This window comes from Aphis gossypii, chromosome 2 (assembly GCF_020184175.1).
Source record: "Aphis gossypii isolate Hap1 chromosome 2, ASM2018417v2, whole genome shotgun sequence".
In the NCBI taxonomy this organism is placed as follows: Eukaryota; Metazoa; Arthropoda; class Insecta; order Hemiptera; family Aphididae; genus Aphis; species Aphis gossypii.
Window position 1 is genome coordinate 745,068 of NC_065531.1, and position 26,403 is coordinate 771,470.

At 27.2% G+C, this 26,403-nt stretch overlaps 3 protein-coding genes across 6 annotated transcripts in view; 1 reads left to right on the forward strand and 2 right to left on the reverse strand.

Moving 5' to 3' along the window:
- Nucleotides 1–251: 251 nt before the first annotated feature.
- Nucleotides 252–11,272, reverse strand: LOC114132729 (arrestin domain-containing protein 17). 2 transcript variants are annotated; one of them, XM_027998271.1, is made up of 6 exons: nucleotides 10,864–11,272; nucleotides 3,831–3,947; nucleotides 2,875–3,095; nucleotides 1,598–1,783; nucleotides 784–969; nucleotides 252–528 (listed from the first exon to the last, which is right to left on the reverse strand). In XM_027998271.1, exons 1-6 carry the CDS (start codon nucleotides 10,982–10,984, stop codon nucleotides 355–357), a joined length of 1,005 nt encoding a protein of 334 aa, XP_027854072.1. In that variant the 5' UTR covers nucleotides 10,985–11,272; the 3' UTR covers nucleotides 252–354. The 2 variants fall into 2 exon arrangements, with proteins under 2 accessions (XP_027854072.1, XP_027854073.1); XM_027998272.1 differs by having other exon boundaries at nucleotides 2,878–3,095; nucleotides 10,864–11,271.
- An 8,716-nt stretch (nucleotides 11,273–19,988) lies between these two features.
- LOC114132726 (alpha/beta hydrolase domain-containing protein 17C) lies at nucleotides 19,989–24,235 on the reverse strand. The gene is made up of 3 exons (XM_027998267.2): nucleotides 23,167–24,235; nucleotides 21,288–21,420; nucleotides 19,989–21,147 (listed from the first exon to the last, which is right to left on the reverse strand). Exons 1-3 carry the CDS (start codon nucleotides 23,814–23,816, stop codon nucleotides 21,064–21,066), a joined length of 867 nt encoding a protein of 288 aa, XP_027854068.1. The 5' UTR covers nucleotides 23,817–24,235; the 3' UTR covers nucleotides 19,989–21,063.
- An 82-nt stretch (nucleotides 24,236–24,317) lies between these two features.
- Nucleotides 24,318–26,403, forward strand: part of LOC114132724 (major facilitator superfamily domain-containing protein 12-like) — a 35,851-nt gene continuing 33,765 nt past the window's right edge. Inside the window, exon 1 of one of the 3 annotated variants that reach the window (XM_050199606.1) lies at nucleotides 24,318–24,596. In XM_050199606.1, coding sequence (XP_050055563.1) covers nucleotides 24,458–24,596 — 139 coding nt within the window. In that variant the 5' untranslated portion in view covers nucleotides 24,318–24,457. Of the gene's footprint in view, nucleotides 24,597–25,235; nucleotides 25,478–26,403 lie in introns of those variants that run through there. The other 2 variants (XM_050199605.1, XM_027998266.2) reach the window with 2 other exon arrangements.

Here is a 26,403-nt window from a genome sequence, read left to right on the forward strand (position 1 = left end):
AATATTAATATTGTAATATTGTTCTACTAAATTACTTTTAAATTTTAAAACATTTTATATTCATTGAATTGTGTACAAAGTTCTTACAAAATACTTAGTAATAATGGTTATGCATAGTTACTTTTTACATTAAAAATAGGTAATTTTTAAAATAAATTCATAATAGTTATGTTATCTCAATATCAATTTTCAGAGAAAAAAGTGAATAAAGTTAATCTGAAAAAAACTAGGAATAAGTAAAACAAATGAAGTTGTTTAATTCAAATTCACATATATTTAATATTAATTTGTTTAAAATATAATAAGAAAATTGGTTAGTTGACTAATACGTATCATTTTCAATAATTAATTAATTCATTTAAAAGTCTTTTCTTCCAACCATGGTCTTAGTATTGGCAATGTGGATGGATAATGGGTCCCAAGTTTTCCATCAAATGATCCATTTTCTGTTCTAAACGGATATGTACCCATCATAATAGGAAGTTGTAGTTTTACATCCTTTTCCATATTATTCGGAGATATAATGAACTATAATGTACAACAATTGATTAGTATTATTGTTGTTAGAAAATAAATACTAAAGACTATTTTAAATTTTTAAAATTTTTTCATTCGTCCAATGAATATTGAAATATAGTGAGATTCGATTACTAACAAATACTCTACTTAAATCAAAGTTTTTGATTGTAGTTAATAATAATAAGTATAGAGATACTTTCATTAATATAAAAAAAAAAAAAACGTGACCTTGAATATTTATTTTCACAATACAATTCTACTTACATAAATATCATATTGAATGTTAATTAAATGACACCCACGGAGGTTAGTAGGCGGCAGTGGTGGCACGTACAGTTGTTCATTGTGCCATTGGTCCATTTCATTAGGTCTGATTTTGTCTCTTTTCAGTGAAGCTAATTCTCTGGTCTCCGATTGTATTATTTTACTCTTGGCAAAATATTGAATGGTCTAAAATGTGTTTTAAAAGAACAAACGATTTAATTAAGAAGGTAAGAAGTAAGTTTAGTTGAACGGAATACAATATATGTTTGACAAAAAGAAGGTATCTATTACCTACCTGTAATATCGATAGGTAGACACACGTTGATTATAATTTATAAATTATATTAAACAATTAACATTGATTTTACAGTTTTTTTATGAAATGTGTAAATTATTTTTATAACTGAAAAAATGCTTTAATCTGAACTCTGCAGTGTTGAGGAAGGGATCTGGTAGCTAATTGAATTTTGTAGATTGTTTACAATTAGGGATTGTTCAAAATTAAAAAAAAATCACAGTCATAGGTACCTACTTTTTAGAAAACTGATATTTATATATTATGGACATATAATATGTTATAAGACATGATTTTCATGCATTTCGTGTTTCACACTTCTATAAATATTTATCTTTTATAGATAGATATTATGTATACTAATATATTTATTTAAGTAATTAAATATATAACTATATTTTCTATAATTTAATTATTTTTTATTGCAAAAATTTTTAAAGTATCGCTTGATCGTTGAGCCCTATACGATTGAATCATGGCAATATGATTAATGATATGAGGATATGTTTTTATATTCACCTCCGTTAGCGTAGCTCTAGTCGATTTAATGGTAACTTTGCTGTTGTTGGTGACCGTGGCTGTGATCTCGATAGTCTCACCTGGTACATAGGCACCTTTATCTAAGCATACCTGACACTCAACCATACCAGATCCTAAGCACATAGCTTTCGAAAGTTTGTGATCGATGTCGCACCGAAACGGTTCCTGCAATAGTACACATACATTATTGATGCTGAGATAAATATTATCAAATCTCATCGGTGTCAGTGGAATAAAAAAATATGCGTGACGTTAGATACCTGCAGTGGCGGATCCAAAGAATGACAGCTAGGGAATTATCACTCATTCACTTACAAGGACATCACCATAACTGGGACCATTAATTGAAGAAGGAAATTTATTTTAAAATTTTTAATATATATGTAGGTATGAATGATACGATAAAATAGTGTTATAGAAACTATAATTCGTAAAAATGATATGGTTTGCTACAATATTATTATGTATTTATGCTATTTATTATACAGCTAATATCAGTAGCGTATATAGACATTAATTTCGGGGGGTGAAACCCTAATATTCCCCTCTCCTCTATATACGCCTTTGGGTAATATAAAATGTTAATAGAATTTTAGTACTCAATTTTAAGAGGATGCCAGTGAACTATTTGTTTTCTCTTTCTGACCCACGCGCAACATAGACAAAACGCATTTATGCAGAATCATTTTTTTTTTATGTTTTTAAGTAATCTTAGAGTAAAATTACCCATTACAAAAAAGATAGATAATAATGTTTTTGAGGGAATGACATATCGATTTCATATTTTATTATTATTTGACTTTCAAAATAAACAAAATAATGCTGTAAATTTAAACAATGTTTAAATTGTTTTGAGACCACATTTTGACAAATAGAAAAGTCATTCCCTCAAAAATATTATTCTCTATCTTTTTTGTAATGGGTGTTTTTACTCTAAGGTTACTTAAAATCATAGAAAAAATGATTTTGCGTAAATGCGTTTTGTCTATGTTGCGTGTGGGCCAGAGAGAGAAAACAAATGGTGCGCTGACATCCTCTTAATTATATAATTAAATTTAAATTCAACTAATGTACAGAACAAATTTTAATCTATATAGTTATTAAATAAACATTTTAAAGAGTAGTCAAGTGCCCTATCGCTCTCCTACCAATAAAGACATTGGATAATATTCTCGAATCCGCCACCGGCGATGTTTGTATAGGTACATATATCATTTAGGCATATTATTATTATTACTGCTTGTAACATGTTATACTACAGATAAAATGGACGGCTCCATGTTGAGATCAATCGGGTTCATGACGATGAAAACTTGTTGGTTTTTGTGCGTAAGTGAGTTGGGTTCCCGGAGCGCCGCCTTGCAGTAATACTGGACCCATCCGGATTTTCCCAGGAACGTGGATGGCAGCCCCGGCGGCAGGCCCAGTTTAAACGGAAAACTGTGAATACCAGGCGAGAGCATTACCGGTGGTTGTCCTGCACACAACACAGATGGCTTTTTTAATAAAATAACATATTATATTAATGTAACCTTGAGAATTGGCATTATCAAATGGCCACTTGTGTATAAGACCGTAGGTGGACTTGAAAATTTTTTTTATTTCCTTCTCAACGGGAGAATCCTCTTATTATTTTATAAACCATAATAATATATTATTAAATTTTTGTGTTGATCCATCATCCATCCACTCAGATCACTTAAGCTTTAAAGTATAAAGAACTAATCCAAAGTGTCATTCTTATACCTTAAAATACTTCAAATATTATTCTGTTTTGGAGTATGATATTAGAAATATTATGTATTATATTATTTTTTTTAAATGTTGTTTTGTAACACATAATTTGTAACGCAAATTTGCTATGTTGTATGTTTGTAAGACAAACTAAATAGAGACAGTACAACTTAGGTACTAAAAAATGTGATCTTTAATAGTTATACTTAAAAATTTCCAAAATTAGAATTTTATTAAATTGATGATTAATGAAAAATTAGGGGTATCTAAGTATGCTTGTTTAATAACAATATTTTGTGTCAATCTTCAGTCTATATGTCACGCAGTCACATCCGTTATTGGAACTTTCCATTTAACACATCGATGTTTTAATGTTTTATTATATATTATACATTAAAACATTTGTCATCTATTGATCTATTCACATAATCTCAAGAAAATGTTTATGAAATTATTATTTATTAATAATTAAACTTACCCGGTTCTCCGAGCAGTCTCATCCTAAAATCTATGTAGTTTTCCTTGTCGTAAATCCGCTCACGCCGTTTGCTTTTCAATCGCACTACTCCTTCGCCGATAACGTGGAAATGTAAACCTATTTCATAAATAAATTTAATATTATATGATACATATATCAAGCAATTAGTCTTTTGATAGGCTTATAAATGTATAATGCGTATATGATTATTGACTATTGTATATACATTAATACATTATTAATATTAATGATATTTTTGTCCGTTATTGCAATGACCAATGATTGACCGACCGTAATACACACTGACGCACTGTACCGTAGGAAATTTATAGTTTTAAATTATGATTTATAAATAGGTACCTTTGTAAAGTTATATAATTTGTGATTTTGACATAATATATTTATAGTTGTGTATTTCATCGAATATAGTCACGGCTGAGCCATGATTGAGGCGATGTTCTGTGAATCATTATAAATTGTGGCATGCTGCATGCAACGTTATTATCTTTTGCAGTTTTATTTATTATTAGGTATAATAAAATATTTTATTTCTTTTCTTTGATATTATGCTTGTAGATTAAGCATTAGGTAACAATCAGCCATCAGGGCAAAATTGTTTATGATTTTGCATAATTTTTGGCTTTTTTAAGTAGTCAATAATCATTGGGATTTTAGTCGTAAGTATATTAACTTTGTCAATTTTGTAATTAAAAAAATTATTTATTCACAAAGAAGTAAATTTATATTGTTATTTTAAAAAAGCTTTATTGCGCACGTCCATACCGAAGAGGTTAAAGGTTAAACATTTGAAGTTTTTTCAAAATGTGTATTTCGATTTACTGATACACTTCCTTTTACACAAACGCCATTTCAATCTAATATAATTCTGTTTTTCCTAAAATTTAGTAGGTATCTTCTTCCGCGTGAATACACTATAGTTTAAGTATATTGTTATACATTATTCATTAGGTACCTACTCAAAATATCAAAATTTTATTTTTTAAACTTTTCAAGTTGTACCTACGGATAAGTGTAATTTTAGTTATTTATAATTTTAAGATCATACTTAACGTTTTTGTAATAATAATAATTACCTGATAGTTATTTTATTATCTTATTTAATATTTTACAATTTTAGATCTAAAATTTGTGTTGGTTATTATACGAAATGACATATTATTTTTAATAATTAAAAGAAAATTATTCTCTGTTACTTAAAAATAATCAACATAATATCTAATAAGTACTATACTGATATTTATTAACTTTATATTTGTTTGTTTTTAAATTATATACTTATATTGAAATCATATAAATATAATTTATTTGATATAATCATTAACACAAGTCACAAAGTCATAATTATAGGACTATTCTGATTATCTTTTTTTTATGAAGGTGTGGCGTTTAAATGTTGAGTTTATTTATTATATTAGAGAAGTCATTATAAGTTATAACTATATATTTTTTGTTATCCAGACGTTCTTGCAACAGTGGCGTAGCCAGGGACGGGGCTGCGGGGGCTGCAGCCCTCCTCGAAATTTTAAGAAATTTGAAAAATTATTTTAATGGTCTATGAAAAACGCTACAAAAGTCTTAAATTGTCATAACTTTATTTATTTATTAATAATACTTCGGAATTTGCATGTTACACTTATGGAAGAACCTAGGTAAACCACTGTTGAGAAAAAAATTGATAGCCTCCCCCGAAGAAAAATCCTGGCTACACTACTGGGCTTACCGATGGGGGGGGGGTTAGGGATTTAACCCTCCCCCCAGAAGTGAAACGTGTAGCCATGTAGGTATAATTCTTTTTTGGAATATTACATTAATAACATTTTTTACATATACATAAATGCATAGGCGTGCGCAGACTTCTGAGTCAGGTGTGGCTAAATTTAATCTGAACCCCCCCCCTCTGTCATGGCGACCCAAGAAAAAATTGTAGAAATTTCCAATACAAATTTCGAAGTGACCTTTTTGTTAGTGACTGGAAAATGCAAACAATCATTAAATCATTTTTCATTATTTCACACAAAAATTATACAATTCATCAATATTGATTTAAAATTTTAACATCTCGATGGGCAACCAGTATATTTTTAATTATGTAAATATCTATGATTTAGATTTATTTTGTTATACTTTCTTAAGTACCAAGTAGTAAGTACCCATTCACATATAAAAAAAAGGTTCAGGTGAGGCTAAAGCCCAATCAGCTCTACCCATGCGCACGCCTATGCATAAATGGTAACTCCCCCATTAACGAATTTTGTGTACGCCACTGTCTTCCAGTTTATTGTTTATTTGAAAACTTTAAACCACTAATAATTATTGTGCAGTCGATTTGCACATCCATTTGGGAATTTAACGGGGATCCTCATTGATTGGTCCATTAAATTGTTAACGAGCTTCAAATAACATCAAACGGTCGTGCAGTCATGCTACTTGATGATGTATACTTATTAGTTATTACTATGGTCAACAACTAAAATATAACATCAAGTCATTATTATAACTGTATGATGATTGCATATCACCGTTCCATTATTCTAAGATGTATAAGTACTAAGTAGGCGCTTTACCTAATTAATGACGAAGTTGCTTCAAAATGAATGAAAATAAATTGACATTCTAAAATAAGGTCATTTTGTGGCTTGTATAAGTTATAGGTGGAGATACAAATTGTTAAAATAAAATAAGAGAAATTGCGTACAAAATAATGTTGCATCACATTGCAATAATGGTATGGATGGTTGGTATAACATATATAGATGTCTTATTTTACCTTGTTTCGCTTAAAATCTATACATTATTTCATGTACCAATTGGTTGAGTATTTCAGGTATTTAGGACAATATTAATAAATAATCTCTGAGAAAAAAAAATATATATTAAATAATGAGTATAATAATGGCCGGTATAGATGGTAGGTATAAGTACTATAAAACTTAAATAAGTCGAGATATCTTGCGATCGAGGACACCTGTATGTCGCTTTGATACATAAGTTTTGTGTTAAAATAATTTCAAATAAAGGTTTCTAATATACAAAATATATACCTATTAAGAATCGTGGACATTTTCCCTCTATTTTTTTTAAAATTTATTATTTAATATGATTTTTTTTTTTCATAAATATAAATATTACAGATGTAGATATATATTTATTGAAGCGCTCCAGAAATCCAATTTACAAGCAATTATTAAAATATTAAAAAAAAAAAAAATAATAAATATTATTATTATCAAAACTGATATAGTTTAAAAAAAAATAATAAATAAATTTGAACTAAGGCTAAAAAATATGTGTTTAAAAATAACAAAAGTATCAGAGTCAAATGTTTTTTACAAAATGTATCATTTTATGTCAGATTTTTAGCCGTTTTTATTAGTTATTAATTATATATTTTATGTAGATAATCTTTTAGCTACCTATTATAAATAATATGTAAAATTACATTTACAATTATAATTTATTATATTTATGAAAAAAAAAATAATAATAATTTCTTATTAGGTAAATAATAAATAATATTACAATATAGTATTATTAAATAGATAACTTTTTTAAAAAAAATGGAGGAGAAATGTTAGCATTGAAAATATATTGAGAGTGGGAAAATGTCCAACTGTTAGACACTGTAAAGTTGTACATCGTTCTATATTATGCTGACATGTTGCTAAGTTTATTATATTACTTATCACGAGATTGGATTCAGTGAACGACCATAACACATTATAATATTTAATTCTAAAAATATAATAATACAGAACAATCTATCAAATTGTAGTGTAGAACTAGGATTTATATAAATGTATACCTACCTATTTATCTTTTATTCTTTTAGTTGGATAACACATTATTATTTATCATAGTATTCATAAAAATAGTTTGTATTCTAATTTTTTTCATTTCAATGTTATGATTTATAATGATTGTTTGTTTATTTTCAAGTATAATTATACTGAACAACCTTAATGGCGAATATCTATTAATTAATTAATTTAAAACTTTAATTATCAATCTATGATTTTGATAGATACCTATCAACTTTATTTTATTCGTTAGTTTAAGGTAAAAAAAAAGGAACCGATAATCACTACTATTACAATATATCAGGGGTGGCCAAACCGCGTCTCGCGAGCCGCATGCGGCTCGCATCTTATCTCATTTTTATCAAAACAGTTTTTTATAGGAATTTATGTATTATATATATGACCTTTTTATTTTTTATTACAGTTTGGCTCTTCCATATTTACATTTGGTGGCTCGCGAGTCTCTTCTCGCTGGCCACCCCTGCAATAAATTAACCAAGCTTCAATATTTATTATAACACAGGTACCTATATAATTTATGGTATTTATTAAATATATGCATAATAGTATGCATAATATGAAGTTTTATAACTACGATGAGTTATTTATAGACCAGTAGGTATCACCTATTACCTATATGTATACCTATAATAGGCATCACTTATAGTTCAATTATATTTGTTTTGTTATTCTCCGCAAAAGATTTAGGTACCAACTAATTACGAATTTTGTTTTTTGATTCAAAAAACAATAACCATAGATACTTGAAATTTTCATAAAATGTTTATACATATATACTATAGCAGTGGTTAAAATGTTCCTAAACCATGTGATTACTGATTATTTCATAATACTGTTTCGTTAGAAATGTATAAATTAATAAATTTTTATCTTTTAGAGCGGAGTGATAAATTTATTGATTTTAGAAATGATGGGATATAAATAATTTTTAGTTTTTATTTCAATAGATTTCGATAGAAAATGAATCACTTTGTCAAAACTCTTGAAAATTTAACACAGCATACGCATACCACAAAAGTTATCCTTATTGGTATCTACTGTAGATAAGAGAATATTAAAAACACATATCTAAGTAAAAATTTTCTAATATACCTACATTTAATGTTAGAATTTTGATTAAATTCGTAAAAAAATCGCAATTTATTTTATAGACTTATAGTTATAACTTAATAAAAACTTTTCTTTTTATTACCCAGTCTAATCCTAAGTTTTCCGAATTTATTACAAGATTCCTCATAAGTACTTCATACTGAATCTATACAATCTTTAAAGCATGTAACGCAATTTTTTTTTATAGATATTTTGAGTTTAAATTTAGACAACAATTTTTATTTAAACGATAAATAACGATGTTAATTATTTTGTAACAATATAAAAACACTGTTCGCAAAAACTTAAAACTTTTACTTATATTATATTATTATTTATTGTTAATTTTACTATATGCAATGACATTTTTGTTTATTTTAAGATAATATCTATTTATATTATGAACCTATATTTTTTCTGTTTTACGTTATTTACAAAATGATAAAATTAAATTTCGAGTTTTATAATTTTTTATAATATAATGTGTAAATATATAGGTATACTATTATAATATTAATAATACATTATTCAAAAAATAAAAATATATACCTGCAGTCTACCGTAATACGAAAAGTAAATTAAATAGTTTTAATAGCTATACAAAAAAAACATATTAACAAAATATATGCTTGGTGATATTTTAGGCTGACAAAAATAAATTATATTTAATAATATAATATAATACATATTTTATTTTATTATATTTTCCGCTTAAAATCGTTTTTCGTATAAAATTATATTAGGCATCACTGATTACAAATTTAAAATTTAACACACCAAAATAATAAACTCAACACCTATGGTACAGCAGAGTGCTACCCACTTGCATAGATACCTTTTTTGTTAGGCTTATTATTATTAATCAAATAACTATATTTTTTCGGAATTTATAATTTTCGAATTTTATCAGTATTATATTAAACAAACTATTCAGACGTTAAACATATGTTTATGCATGTTATTATACAATTTACATGTGGATATTATTATACATTTATAATAAAATATTTTTAATAGTTTAATATTTCTTTAGTTGAGAGGAGTTTCTAATTAGAATTTTTATACATATATAAATATTCTCCAGTCTTATCAAAATGAAAGTCTTACGTCGATAAAACGTTCGGTTTCTGCGATTATGGTGCAAAACACAAGACGGTGTATAATACGACACTGTTAGTGAAAACAAAGACGCGCGCAATAATGCGTTTAAATCATATCATATACCTATATATACTGTGCGTGTTTAATGTTTATAATATATATAATATAATATGTAAGTACAAGTCGACGAGGCGTGTGCCGAGATGCAGGTTTTTTTACGCCTACTCTGCCAACCGGTAGGATAATATTATTATACACTTTCACTCGTGGTTACAACACATTCTATATTATTATAAATTATAAATATATATACATACTTATAGAGATTTTTTTACATATACATATATAGGTACATACGTATTATACTTTAATAAATTGAAATCGACTGAGTGACAAAAATTACATTTTGTCGGATGAGAAAACGAGAAAATCATACGATACTTATTATGTATATTATAATAATTATTTTATATGTATATATTCATACATGTGAAAAATACTTTTTGTTTAGAGATATTTCAAACAGATAGATAGGTAGTTAAATACATTTTTAAAAAAAAAATTTTTCTGTGAGAGCTCTCTAGGACAGGAAATTTACTATAGGTAATAAATTAGTATAATAAGTCTTTATATTAACATATATTTTATTAACCTGTGTCCCCGTATAAATTATACAGTAAAAATATATTTTAGTTTTTTCCAGCATTGTGTACCTACTTTTAATATAAAATCACGAATTAATAGTTTTTATAGGCTTAACAAGAATGATAATATTGTACAGACCTATACACCTACCCGTTTATATACCAATATAATAAATATATATATGATGTACTATTATGTATTATCATTCATAGCATTTATTTGTAGTACTACTACTAGTATAGTAGTAGGTACTTACTACTTATTATTATAATTTATGTTACAAAAAATAATTCGTCTGCAAACTGCAACGACTATGTCTATTTGTCGTATATTGTTATTGTGTTGTATTTATTATTTACCCAAGGCCTGTGTGTCGTCCTTGAGTTCCACCAATACTCTGCCGCTAAGAAATTGACCAGGGAAATACAACAGATTGGTGTTATCGAATAGCACGACGAATTTCTCGAGTTTTCTGGACATGATGACAATCAGATATTTATGTACATCTGGCGATGGCAAAATAAAACTACTCGACGGCGGCTAACTGAACTGTGATAATAATTATTTTTGAGTAACGCGATGGGAAAATGAATTATTAGGTAAACATTTTATATTATTATTATTTCGTCTAAATAACAACGACCGCGATATTACGATATTATAGATAGACGACTATGACAATACTATATGGCGTAGCGAACGAAGAGTTACCGCGGTCACATGCACGTCAACCTCCGAGCACCGAAACGCGTTCACTACTTCACTGTTTTAATATTATTGCTGGTTGGAGGTGAGTATCGTCGTAATATGCGTTGCACGGTAGGTAGTATTGTCTGCGCACCGCCTGCAACGGCGCGTCGCAACCTAGGACCGGTCCTGCCCCGCGACGACACCTGACCGTCATCGATTATACAGAGCGATTCTCCAAACACTGAACAATAATATCGGAGTATTCGAATTGGTTCCCTAACCAAAGCATTTGCAATTTTCTTTCCCATTTAATACAGACTTAGGACTGTCTACATAATATTATGCAGGTATGGTTAAAAATTATGATTTTTTGCCACTTCTATAATTTTTTGTTATGGTGCATTAAAATAAGTAATAAGTAATAATAATAATAATATTTTTTAAATTAAAAATATAAATTTATAAATTTTAGTCGAATTTCAGCTTCTGATTTTTTAAGAACAATAAATAAAGGTCATTTTATGAAAACTACCCAATTTTATTGTAATATTGTTCTTATTAGTATGATTTATTTTTTAATATGTTGATGTATAAAAAATTCAAAAGAGTTGTTTCGGAGTTATTAACATTAAAAATTAAATACTATAAGTCTATAAAGATAATATCAATGATATTATGTACATTTAGAAAATATGGAAAGTATTATTACATTTTTTAATCTATAAAAAGTGCAGTCAGTATAAAATAAAAATATAGTAGACTAAATTGTCTTTATTATATTTTATATTGAACCATTAATAAGGACTTAAAATTAAACTGTAGGATATTTAGTTAGTAGATATGTAATATTAAAATATTTTGAAATTAATAATTCAAATTTCTATTTAGTTCTTCAACATTTTTAACAAAAAAAATCATACAATAAAAAAATTTAGTTAATTTGATAAGTAGTTAGTTTGATTTGAAAAAAAAGAAGTTTGTATCATCAGAGGATACTCTTTATAAACAGTTTAAAAATATATATGTATATTAAAATCTGTTATGTAGGTACATAAAAATCACAAAAACTCAAAACCTGAAAAAACGTATTATTAAAACATATAAAACGAGTAAGCTGTTAAGCTATCATGCTTGATAATCACTCTGTATACAATAGGTTGTAAGTGTATGTTATCTATTATCATTGTGTGTGTGTAATAAATACACACGTGCAATATAGTATTGTAGATGTTATGAACACGACACTAATATTATTATGACCAGGCTGTATTGTTAGGATTTTTCGATTTTTGAAGTTTATCTTATATTTATATAAAGTAATATATATACAATTTATCTTATATGTTTGTGTGATCTTTACAAATTTTATGAATTTTACAACTATGATGCGTAAACTCAAAATAAAATAAAACAATCTAAACCAAGTTACCTAAATAACAATTATTTTTAATTAAAGTATAATGTGATACTGATTATTGAGTTAATTCTTACCCTTAAAAGGACCATATACGTAATATTTGCATCATTAGATTTTTAGTTTTATTTTTAAAGCCGGTAAAAACATGTTATTGTATTATTTCGAAAATTATATAACTTTCAATTTGACCATGTTGGAGAGCGTATTTAGTATAGGTACCTACGTAATCGTGTTCTCCAGAAATAAATTTAACCATATACACAACCATGTGGGTTCTGCTCAAATATATATTTAAGTAGGCATCTATTCAATATATAATTATGTATTTATCATTATTCGTCGGGTTTTCTTTCATGAAACAAGTTAGGAAAAAGAAAATGTAAGTTATCCCGCATTTATAATGCGACTCAATCTACACCGAGTGCACCGCCTACAGACTACTGAAAAGTACCTGCTAAATGTATTATATTATGATTGTTTAACGTTTATACGATATGTATGACTATGTTCATATACTGTGTGTGGGATTTAGTAACAGATCGTATGGTTGTAAACGACCTAAAATGGTGTTTTTTGGTAATCCATATACACACACACACACACACACACACACACACACACACACACACACACACACACACACACACACACACACACACACACACACACACATATATATAAATATATAACCTAACCTAACCTAACCTATATATATATATATATAGTATATATTATGTTATACATGTAAATATGATATTTTTCTCAGAAATATGTGTGTACAATCTTATTGAGTTCATTATATAGACTTACCTATACAATCATAAATATACAACTATAGAACGCTGGAAGTTGACCTAACTTATCTAGCCTGGAACCATAAATATCTAGAGAATATAATTACTATATATTGTTTTACAAGTCGACGATAAGTATAACTTTAATATACGATTAGTAAGTATAATGATATTTGAGATTGGTATTCTTATGCTATACCTTTGAAATCCTGGAAATATTTTTTTATTTATCAAAATTCTTCGATCCATCTAACAGTCCATATTATACTTTAATGTATAAGTAATAAGTACTTATAATATTTGTCACATTCTCGAGAATTTTTTTTTTTATACACACTTTGTCGACATATACTGAATTTCACTGTGTTCTTTACGTGATGTACATTTTTTATAGGTTTATTATTGTATGAGTAGGTATATCCGTTATTCAGTTGCCTGTTAATAATAGTACACTCTGTTGCGCCGCTGTGGTATAGATAATATATTACATTGTACTTGAATATTGTGAATACTAATTCGTCTTTTATGACATCAACTCGTTTGACGTGTCTACGGAGCAAGCGTATTGTAAAATACGATGCATCGAAAAAATATTGCCATTGGTTATTTATTTGGAGGGGGAAAGATATTAATATATTATTACCTATATTGTAAAAGACTTCTTTGTAGACACTGAGACACGTATTATTTAGCAAGTATCTAGGGTTTAATCATACATTTTGTGTAGCGCCGACAATACGTAATAAATAATAATAATAAAATGTCACCACCAAAAAGAAGCCTGATGTTATGCGCTTTGTAGGTTTGTTGGGAGGTATACTCACCGGTGTCTCTATAGAGAGCCTGTCGTTGATAAACCAGTTTAACACCCACGTCTGGACTTGCGAGGTGAAAAAAACTACAAAACAAATACTACTATAACCTAGGTATTGGTTGTTTCCATTTAAAGCGTCGTTGGTTGTGCATTGTTCTGATATAATAAAAATAATAATAATAATATTAAAATGGGTGTGACTACGGCCTGAGGGTTTTCGCGATGTTGATATTGTGTATTCGCCGTCACAATAGTGGCTGTAGGTGATGAACGAAAATCTTCGAACAATCATACGTTTTTCATATTATTACAAATCTTAATTAAAATCTGTTTGTATTGTCATCATATACACTAAATATAAATAATAAATATGTTGGTACGATTTAATTATTACACTATGATCAATGTAACAGGATAAATTATAACGATGTACCTACATAATGTATAAACTAGATAGGTAAATAAATATATATTATGATTATATTCTTATAACTTATAAGTCTGTATACCTACAGACTGTATATACACTTTATAATATATAGTAGAATCTTTTTCTTCTTAAGTCCATATTCTAAAAACAGAATTTAGGTAACCTTTCAATTAATATTGGCAACAATCTCTTTCCAGCACTTGCGATTTTCTGCCAACCTAATGAGTAGTGTTCGTCCTCCTAGGGATAACTAGTGATGGTATATCCAACGTATCGATAGTATAGTTTTTTTTATTAATATGTTGCTCTTTGTCTCCGTCTTTTTCAATAATGTTATCCCTACGCATTCACGGTTTTAAAACTGTTTAGGGTTTCCCGAGTGTTTTTAAGTACCTAGCCAGAATGTGTTCCAGTTCATTTAGAGTTGTTTTAGATGCAACACGAGAAGGTGAACTTGCTTATACCCCAAAAATATTTTATTATTTTTTATTTCAATTTACACTCTTAAGTTTAGATAGTTAGTTTATTTATTTTAGAAATATGTTTCTTATTTTTTAGAGAATCTATATAGGCTGGTGTTTAAATGTAATTTTTTTGATAAAATCCAGACTATTGATATTTTATTATTTTTAAATTGATTTATATTGTTTTTGATGAATGTAACTTTCTTGCATGCATTATACTGTTCTTTAGTTTTCTTGATATTTGTGTGGTCGTTCGTATTGCTATTTTAGTGTAAATTTGAATTTTTTATAATATTTTCAAAAATTTGTTTCTGCAGCTGTATCATACATTCACACATACTGAGATCATAAAATATAAAAAAACATATAAAGCCAATTATTTTTTTATAGACGTTTTTAATTAAAATTATGTAGATGAAATCACTTATTTAAACGATACATAAAGATGTTAAATATTTTGTTAAAATTGAAAAACATTAGATATTTGTAGAAACTTAAAACTTTTACTCATATTATATTACTATAAATTTTACTATACATAATGACATTTTAATGTATTTTAATTTTTAAGATAACATCTATTTATATAATATTTTTGTTGTTTTCGGTATTTTCAGAAACATGTTATTATATTTTGAGTTATATAATATGGTATAAATGTGTACAATTATAACAATAATTAAAAACTAACAATATAATAAATTCAATATTTTCGGAAAAATTAAATCAATATACCTAGTGTAATATTACAATTTACAGTAGAAAAAAGTAGAAAAAGTAACTTGAATAGCTATACCAAAAAAGCACTATCTCAGCTCAGAATTGTTTTTTTTTTTATATATGTAATGATGTATTAGGTAATTGAATTTAAATTTAATACACTCATAATACTTCTCGCCCCACTCGACACCTAATATACAGCAGAACAGTACCCACTTGTCTATATTTTTTCTTTTGTATTTTTATAAAAAATTATAATTTATGGTTTTTTTTTAAAGTGTTTTTAAACAAGAAATGAAGAATGAATATTTATATAAATATTTTTGAATTATTATAAGAATAACTTATGAGACAACTTGTATCAAATTTCTAAACTTAATAAGCATTACAATTTTAGACAACTCTTAAAAATAAACTTTAAATACATATATAAATAGTTTAAAATTAATTTAAATATTTTGAATATGTCATTCAATATAGAAAACTTAAATTTAAATAACAGTGGAGTGTTTCAAATTTTTAAAAAATGCTAAGAAATACTTATTTCAGAATCACAAACAGAAATCCACCCTCAAAGTTGAAAATATGATAATTTTTACTACTTCCCTAAATGACATCAAACACAAAGTATACATGCACATTTCATTGTTAGACCAATAAAATATAAAATTATAAACCTTTAAATAGGAAATTTCAAAAATTGGTATCTTTTAAAATAAAAATACAGAATTCTTAATTTTTATATGATATTGATTTAATCCCTTTAAATCCCTTTAAAAATCACAAACACCAACCTTTTAAAATTAATCTTAGATCACAAAAGTTACCTCTTCAACATTATCAACTATGGTAAAATAAACGGATATTCTACATATATTAACAAATCTACATTCTTGGCATTGGACAATAACTTTAAAACTAATTATGCCCTGAAAACCATTAACTTCTCTATTTTTCTTTTGTCTAGCCATAATGGAAAATAGACCGTTAAAAAATATTATTTTAGAACATAAATGGTATAACCAAGAAAACTCTCGATGTATATACATTCGTCCAATATTCTTACACAATATTTATATGATAAAGTATTCTAATCTCTCTGACTACAAGCTTATAGAAATTAAAAAGAAAATTAAATTTACGTAAATTGAATTAAATTTTTGTACTCTGAAAAATGAAAAACTTAAACCTAAAGGCCAAAAGTTATGATTACACGGCGTTATTATTAGGCTATTTCACTACATCACTGCTGTGAATTCATTTTTTCGGTATATCATTAAATCATACAATATATAAGTACCTACCTAGTATAACTATATAAGGCCCAAAATCAGTTTACTCAGTGGCGAATGCTGATTCTGATATATGGGCAATGGGCATGATTATCTATCATAATATATTATAGTTCTATTTAATTTATAATTAATAAATAATACACAAATTTGTATTAATTTATAAATTACGACTTTAATTTAATATATATTATATACAATAGCACTTACTTAAATAATACTTTAATAATTGTAATTGAGACTGGACTAACTCTTTTAACTAAAATTAAAAAAAATGTAATTTACTCGTACACGAAAATTTTATAAATTACGCTGACGAAGCGCAACAGAATGAGCATGCCCTGGGTGATGAATACGCGGCTGCTAGTACAGGGGGTCTCGGAGTAACTGGTTTTTTTACAGCGATAACAAGGGTGAAGGGTTGTATAGCTCAGTGGCATATTTAGGATTTTGTCCAGGGGGGATATACGTTGGAAAACATAATTTCCTCGACGGTGGGGGGAAGGTACACTTATCAACATTATTAAACTTACGAGTAAAAAAAAGACCAAGGGGGGATCTATCCCCCATATCCCCCCCGTAAATACGCCACTGGACTATAGCTTGCGCACACATCAATCGCATGCTCTGTCATTAAATGTTACGATAAAGATAAACACAGATACCTAAGTATGACAGAAATAAATGAATTAATATAACATATTATATTTTTTTTTTAAATACGTAATATATTATTGATTATAAAATAATTTTTGTATTTTGATTAATAACGTTAATAACGTTAATTAATAACGTTTTTATGTCTAAGCATGCGGTGCATGCTGACTGCTGAGCATGCCTGGAGAATTCGCCACTGAGTATTCTTGCCAATAACGGTTTATATATCTTTCGCTAAATCAAAATAACGTAAAATAGTAGTTTAATTAAAACTTTTAAATTATCTTTATTATACACAACAAAAATGTATTTGAAAATTAAAAAAAAGATATAGGTAAGTGTTACCGTTTTGTTGTACCCGGAGTTTGTAAGTTTGACTTCTTCAAACCATAACTAAATCCAATTTGGTATCCAAAATCAATTAGAATTTTAGATTCTAAAGAAACTATGGAGTAATAAGAAAGTATTGATTTTACAATTTTTTGTTGAATGTCTTTGGACATCAAAACTTGTGTCGAAATAATGCTTCAATTTAAAACTTTAGGGGTGATTTCGATGACAAATTGAATATCAATGGTGTATTATAAAGGTCAAAAGTAAGTTTCATAAATTTTTAAAAAAATCGGGAAAAATCACAAAAAAGTGACGGGAAAACGGGGTTAGGTTAGGTTTGGGGACTTAAACACAAAACCAGTTTTCGACAAAATTATAAGTTGAAAAAAGTATAAATTGTCGATACTTGAAAATTTCTCCAGTCCTTTAGATTAGTATTTTCTTTATTTGTTTTAATTTTCAAAATATTTCGCTAATTTTAAGACTATTTATAGGCATTTGAAATACTCGTTTTTGTTAAGAATTTTTTTTTTTCGTAAATATTGATGAAATATTTTTGGCTAAGTCAAAATATTTGAAAAATTAGTATAAAGTTTCCCATAAGTCTTATAGTGCTTCAAAAATTAAAAGAAAACATAGGTACAAATATTTTTTAATACCTTTTGAAGTTCAAATATTGACAAAATTCGTTAAAACCATGAATATTTTCAAATAATTAAAGTTAAAAATGTTGTATATTTTGCTAAAAGTTGAGAATTTAATACAAGATTTTCCATAAGCTTGGCTTACAATAATTAAAAAAGAAGTTAATAATTTTGGCCAATTAAAAAAAATTTACCTAAAGTTTAAATTTTTAGGAAATCAAATATTCACGTGTAAAATAACGATTATTTAGAATCAAATAATTTTGGATTTTTGTTAAAGTTAAAAATTAATTATCGTAGAAACTTGAACTATATACAAGTTGTTTAAATTGTCATTTTTTTATCCATAATTTAATTTTGAGGTATTCAGGTCATTAAAACATCAATCACATTTTTTAATCACTTTGAACTAGTTTAATTTTTACAGTAGGTACTCATATGAATTTAAAAATTAAAATATCTAATACTTATGTACAGATGTTCTTATCTTTAATTTAAATTATAGGTCAATTTACTATATATTACTCTATATTAAAGCAAACATAATTGATTGTACTGAAAACAAATTTGCCATGCTATATGTTTTAAAGAAGACCATGTGACAATAGTATCCGCTTATCTAAATTTTGGTGTGGACTAGTGTTACGTAATACTAAATGACCTGGCATACTGCTTTATCTCAACTACTGGCCCAAAGCTTATGAGAAAGTTAGACAACTGATGCAACACAATGACAGAGTGGGTAGGCTCCTTCTTGAATAACTGAATACTTATAACACAAGTGCGCTATCTGCCATTCTATGGTCTTTTATCACCAATCATAGTTGTTTTTATAGTTTTTTATTTGTTATGGACCATCACACTCAACTGTCTGGGGTGACTGGATAATTATTAATATTTTGTTGTATTACTACTACTATGAATTGTACGGTATTATCAACCATTTAATATTGCTGAATATAACATAATTTTATTATTATCAACAATCATTATCATTATTTTTTTGATTTCAATAACCCTAATTTAGTAATCACATAATTCATTGGTCTGACACTTATCACTGAACAGACCACATCAACTTCTATACAAATATAATTTTTTTTCCAAATAACAATGTTTTTATTTATCCTGTAACTTAAATAATAGTCACCAAATACAACTATATATCACCAGCTCATCTATACATTTGTTATTAATAAGATCAATGGTATTTAAATATTTACAATTAATAAATTATACGAGAAATAGTGTTTTAATTTCATACAAATTACATTGAAGAAGGTACATGAAATATATTATAAGGCCACAAAAACATTGAAAGTATTTTTTTTTTATATATATATATCAATATTATAATAAATGTTTATAATATATAACATGTTTGAATTCAAAAAAATATGATACAAAACAATGTGCGTGTAAAAAATATTTGTTTTGTTCAACTTAATATATAATTAGAATCAAAATCATAATTTTTTTTAAAAAAAAACACTTGTTAGAATAATATAATATACATTTTTTTTTTAAATTATTTTACTTAAAGTCATGTCTAGTGTTTTACTAGAAAATATTATTATTTATAATTTAATTTGCATTAATTAAAACATTACTGGTAAACCATAAATAAACTTCACAGCAGAGTACCATTTTTGGCTAAACTTGGATTGGTTGTTAATCCAATACTTTTACATGAAAAATGTATTTTTCAAATTTTCTTGGGAAAAAAAGAATTTACATTTACATTTCACATAAAATTAAGAATTATTAATTCGGTTAATAGGTACTCTACTGTATTAAAATAATAATAATAATAATAATAATAATAATATAAATATCATAGGTATAAACGATAAATCTATAATATAATTTATAAACCTAATCAAATATAACCTATAATAAATAATAATAAACATACAATAATTTAATAATTTGATAAAAAAACACTGATACATTATTTTAATTATTATAATACACAAGTCATATAATATATTAATATTAAATATATTGTTTTAAGTTCAAAATACTTGTTTAGGAATAGAGTTATATAGTCATGACTTAATAATAACGATTAAGCGAATGATTAACAAAAAAAAAAAATATTGTACATGAATTGTAATGGATGATAAAATAGTATGAACGATTAATATTTAATATGATAAATATTATACAAATTATACACTAATATGTAGTATTAGATATAATAATAAAAAATTACCAAAGTAATTTCTCAGTCGCTGAGCCATTAGTTACCATATTGGGCGATTGTCCATTCGATGTATCTGCATCTTTTTTTTCAATTAAATGTCAGTTGAGCAGTTCAGTTGTAACAAATTGTTTAAGTCTTTCCAAATAAACATTATGCAATTCTACATCATTGTGTCCAGCACCCTGAAATACAATAAATATAATATTATGCAATTTAAATGCAAGACTTCACACAATGAAAATTAATAGTTATTAAAATAATTTGATGATCAGGTAACATTTAAATTTTAATCTACTATTAAATATCAAGAAAATATATTTACCTCAACCCATAGTGGTGGAACTGCTTTAGGACATTTTTCATAAATAGCAACACCGTGTGAAAAATCAATTACTTCGTCATGTGTTCCGTGTATGACGAGCACTGGAGAGTTAACTTCTGATACCTTATCAATACTAAAAAATGACATAAATCAATTGATATAATATAGATAATCTACAACATAGTAATAATAGTATATTATAACAGATTTATTTATTGAAGTACCAAAAATGTAGCCTCAAGGCTAAATTATTAAGACTTAATTTACCAATTATTTATCACCTGTAAAAAATCTTAATATTATGTTTTGATATTTGTTTTAAATAAGATATAAATGAGGGTATAAATCGGAGTATAAATGTTATAATATAAATTATAATTGTAATTCAAATAGGTATATCTAATACCTATATACTTATTACTCGACTTTTTATTTTACTTTAGTACATACTATAATATTGAAAAATACTAGGTATACTATAAAATACACATATCACGCTATTATTTCCTCACCTAAATTTTTTCATAGGTCAATTAACTTAAATATTAATCTAGTATATTAGAATTGTTATATGTTTTGTACAAGGCAGATAAATATAATAAATCAATAAAATAATATTGTATTACTCCGCATCTTCAATTTATAATTCAATACAATAAACTACTAATTATAGTCTATATATTTTAGAAAACTAAGGTATAAAACGAGTTATAAAAGTATAAATCGTCATATTTAATGAAATATATAAGAATAGGTTAGGTACATTATTAAATTAAATAAAACTTTATATTATGTACCAAAGGAAGGTATCTATATAAAAATTAACTAAACAATATGCTTATTAAGTACTTGTGTTTTAATTAGTAGGTTAGGTTAGATTCATTTAATTAGTGTTTATATAGATGTATTTTATATTTTAAAAAAAAACCTAAATAAAAATTAGGCATTACCTTAAAGGAATAACAGTACTAACAATACCTAATACTAATGGTTTATTTTTTTTATCGATTAGGTAATATATTGAAGGCAACTAACTCATGAAAAAAAACTAATGATTGGTTGGTAGGTATTTAAAATTTATACCTTATAAATTATGTCTGAAATAGATGTGATTAAGCAAGTTATATTAAACAACTTGAAAAAACATTTATATGTAAAGAGTTATCATATCTAAACATGCAACTAAAATTTTTCATATTTTAAAGGTTAACTATTGATTAATTAAATTTATTGAAGTTCCCGTATTATGTTTATACATATCTATTACATAAATAAAATTCAAAAAAATAATGGGATAAATTGCTTAGTTTATAATATTAAAAAAAGTTTTTAAATTTATATTTTTGACATGAAGAAGTTACTAAAATATTATATTATAAATTCACTACTCTATTAGGTACATAAACAAGCAAACCAATTGTTGTCTATATAATCCACTTGTTCACACAAATCCATATTATATAAATTATAACCCTTCATTATACAACCGGAGAATGAAATATAGATAGGCATGATACACCAGTGTACATAGTTATAAAATAGGGTGTGGCTAATATAAAATGTGTATATATATATATTTTTTATTAACACTATAAACAAAGGGTGTCTTTAAAGATTTATACTTAATGTTATGTAACAAATCATACCTTAAAAATTCTTCATACATTGAATAGTACTACGCATTAAAGCATAATAAAAATTATACTATTGCCACAATTGGCTGTAGAAATATAATTTGTACCTAGTTATTTAAGCTTAATTTAAATGTGGTAGACACAGAGATAAAAAAAATGATACACATCAATGATGTAAACATAACTTGTACAAGTGTAAAATGGTTAAAGTAGTTCAAGATACTGGAACATAAATAGATAAGTACCTGGTAAACACATCAAAAAACCATTTCCTTTTAGATCTAGGAAATGCAACTTTTATGCCGGATGTCAATGGCGAATGAAGGACTACAGCTCCCACTTCATATCTGGATGCTAAATCGACAGTGGGCACAGTACCAATGCTCTGACCATATAGTATTATATTCTCGGGACTGATGCCGTAGGTGGTTCTTAATGTTTGCCAAGCAGCATCAATATCTGCATACAAGTCTCTCTCACTTGGCTTACCCTTGCTGATGCCGTAACCGGAATAATCATAACTAAATATGTTGCAGTTGATCCTCATACCCAATCCCAAGTAGAAACTGCTCATCTGACCTAGGTCGACAGCATTTCCGTGCGAAAAAAGTATGGTGTAACGGGCGTTGGGACAGCATCGCACGAATATGCACGCTATGCGATTGCCACGGGACGTACGGGCATAAAATCCTTCAATGTTTTGCACGTCACTGTCCGTATACTGCCACTCAGCCTTATCGTTGAACTTGATATGATATTTAGTCTCACCACTGTCGACCGGCGTGAAGTCGTACGTAATTGGTGGTGGAAGGAACGCAAGTTTGGAAGCAATGCGGGATGGTAGGGGTGGACAGCAAAACAGATACATTAACTCGCTGAACGTCATCCCGTTCATTGCAAGCACATCAGGTAGGACGAGAACAGAAACGCGACTGAGGTGTGACGGAGCAAAAAGATAAACGGAGACGAAACAAACAAAAAAGCGTTGGAGGAGAGTCAGCGGCGGTTAGTTGCGCACAAAATATGTGTTTTCACCCCGCAACTACTTACACACGTAACTAGCTACAACTACAACGACAACTGCAACAGTAACAACAGCTTTACACCACAGTACCGTACTAGGACGACGCTCTCGGGAAAAACATTTCAAAAAATAATATCAAAAAAAAATCGTGAACTGTGACATCACCGTCGTCGTCATGCCGTGGACTAAGAATTTCATTGATACGCATACCGGAGTGTTGTTCTTGCTACAGCGATTACGTCACGGGGACCCTTATCAATCGCGGTCCCGAACACAATGCCGTAGAACAATAATTAATGAACAACTAGTCAACAGTACAATATTTTATTATTATACACACTAAACAAAACCAAATTACCAATCTATCACCTTAGTCGTAGTTACGATTTTATTTAAGTAAAATATATATCTTAAATCGTGCTGTTACTATTTAGTCGGAGTTGTCGTCATTGACTATTAGAGGCGCGCTATCCGTAGAACTGTAGAAGAGTCAGCCAGTCACCGTTTCTTCCATGACACAGTTTGTCGTCTTAATCGTTATTCATTGCACCCAGTGGTCGTGTTACCCTAACTACTGGCCTAACAGGAGGCCGCCCCCCGTCACTGTTGTTTACGTCGTCTATTCGCGGTTCACGGTTCGTCGGCCGAAAGGTAAGTCCGTGTTTTTCGGTATTCTCCAGCCTGCTATAATAAGCTGTAAACTCCACTGACTAAAATCAACCTAACAGTACAATAAAGATGTATTTAAAAATTAAATAAATACACCGTCCTTGCATATAATTATTTGTTTGGCGATAAATTGATAATAACACAAAACAAAAGATGTAATAGTAATATCGAGTAATATATGATTGTATTATCAGCTGTTATCACTCGCCTACGGTCAGTCTGTCAAAACAATAGAGAATAATATATAACTTTAAAATAGTGATAATAGTGAAAACACTCGTTGTTTTTTGTCTAGGCAACAACTGATAACCAATAACCATGATTAATATTCTGCCAGTCGCGACTCGCGACGTGTTTCCAAATAAATTGGAGCTAAAAGTGCTGGGAATCACGCAAAATAATAATTACACATTTTACTAAATGCGTCGAATTGTTCGAAATATTGAAATTAAATGTCTAGTCGCGATCCGATGATCGGTCAACAAGAAATTTCAGTCATGAACATGGTATTTTGCTGCGATAACCGCTAGGCACTAAGGCGCTAACTACTTACAACTGGTCCGCCTCCCCTGTTATCACCTGTATAATTTTTTTCTTATCTCGATAAATTGTGAATAACTGAAAATTATTATATTGGACATTGATGATCTCCTATTAGCAGCAGTCAAAAACATTCCCATTAGTTATTTTTATTATTGCCATTTATAATTGTATATATCGTTATTTGTGATTGCAACTGTGTACTTTCTAAACTTAATTTGCACCATGAACTATCTAACTATTTAACTATCTTAGTTCATGATTGGCACAGTATTGCCCAATATCATATGTTTGTCACAATTTCCGCTACAGAACTCGAACAGGTAACATTTACGCATTTAAAACTAACAATTTTATTGATATATATATATATATATATAAAATATAAGTATAATAATTATAATTAATGATAATAATATCTTAGGTGTATCTAAATCAACTAACTTACAATAACAATCATGGTGTATATTATGTTTAATTTACAACACATTTTTGATCTAAATAAATAAATACCACTCCTTTTACTTAATTACTACTTTTTTTTTAAACCAAAATATTAAAATACTTATTATAAAAATCATATAATCTAAATCGTGAATATAAATATTGATAGATTTGTTTTTAGTCTCAATTGTGTAACTCTAATTAAGAAACTAAACAGTAGATCTAATATAATATATTACATATTATAACCAGAGTAATTGATAATTAAGTACTATAAATTATGATAAATACTATTTACTATTATAACAAGACTTATTATTATTTACCTATTAAAAATACACCATTAATAGCCTATTATAGATATTTGATTTTTTCATACTCTTGAGATAAACATTTCTTTTTTTATTTTAATCAACAAAAAACAATTACTTATAGAACAAACACTTAATGAATAATGCAGACGTATATTCTTTTAAAATAAAAAGATATTGTTCTTACAAAAATTTTTTTCAAGGATAACAAAATATTTAAGATGAAAATATCTTCATTTAAAATAAATATATAGATAATAATAGCTCAGAAAAGTAATTGTGCCAAGACATTGAAAAATTTCATTTAACTATTACATTAAACTATTCTTAATTAATTGTCATTTCAATATTCTAATAAAAATTCATATTAATAAGTAACTGTTTTTACTGTTTAAGTAATTTAAATCAGTTTCAAGTTGGTTTCAAGTCATATGCTAAAATATAATTTATTTGTTTACATAAAAAAATATATACGTATTATTGTTTATATAATA

What these genes read in the sequence shown, in the direction of transcription:
- LOC114132729 (XM_027998271.1), bottom strand. Translation starts at nt 10,984, where the DNA reads ATGTCCAGAAAACTCGAGAAATTCGTCGTGCTATTCGATAACACCAAT. An exon ending in GGACGACACACAGGCCTTGG is followed by an intron (nt 3,948 to 10,863) that starts GTAAATAATAAA and finishes TTTATGAAATAG; the next exon opens with GTTTACATTTCCACGTTATC. An exon ending in ACATTCAATATGATATTTAT is followed by an intron (nt 529 to 783) that starts GTAAGTAGAATT and finishes TGTACATTATAG; the next exon opens with TTCATTATATCTCCGAATAA.
- LOC114132726 (XM_027998267.2), bottom strand. Translation starts at nt 23,816, where the DNA reads ATGAACGGGATGACGTTCAGCGAGTTAATGTATCTGTTTTGCTGTCCA. An exon ending in TTTTTTGATGTGTTTACCAG is followed by an intron (nt 21,421 to 23,166) that starts GTACTTATCTAT and finishes GTCATTTTTTAG; the next exon opens with TATTGATAAGGTATCAGAAG. An exon ending in TTCCACCACTATGGGTTGAG is followed by an intron (nt 21,148 to 21,287) that starts GTAAATATATTT and finishes ATTGTATTTCAG; the next exon opens with GGTGCTGGACACAATGATGT.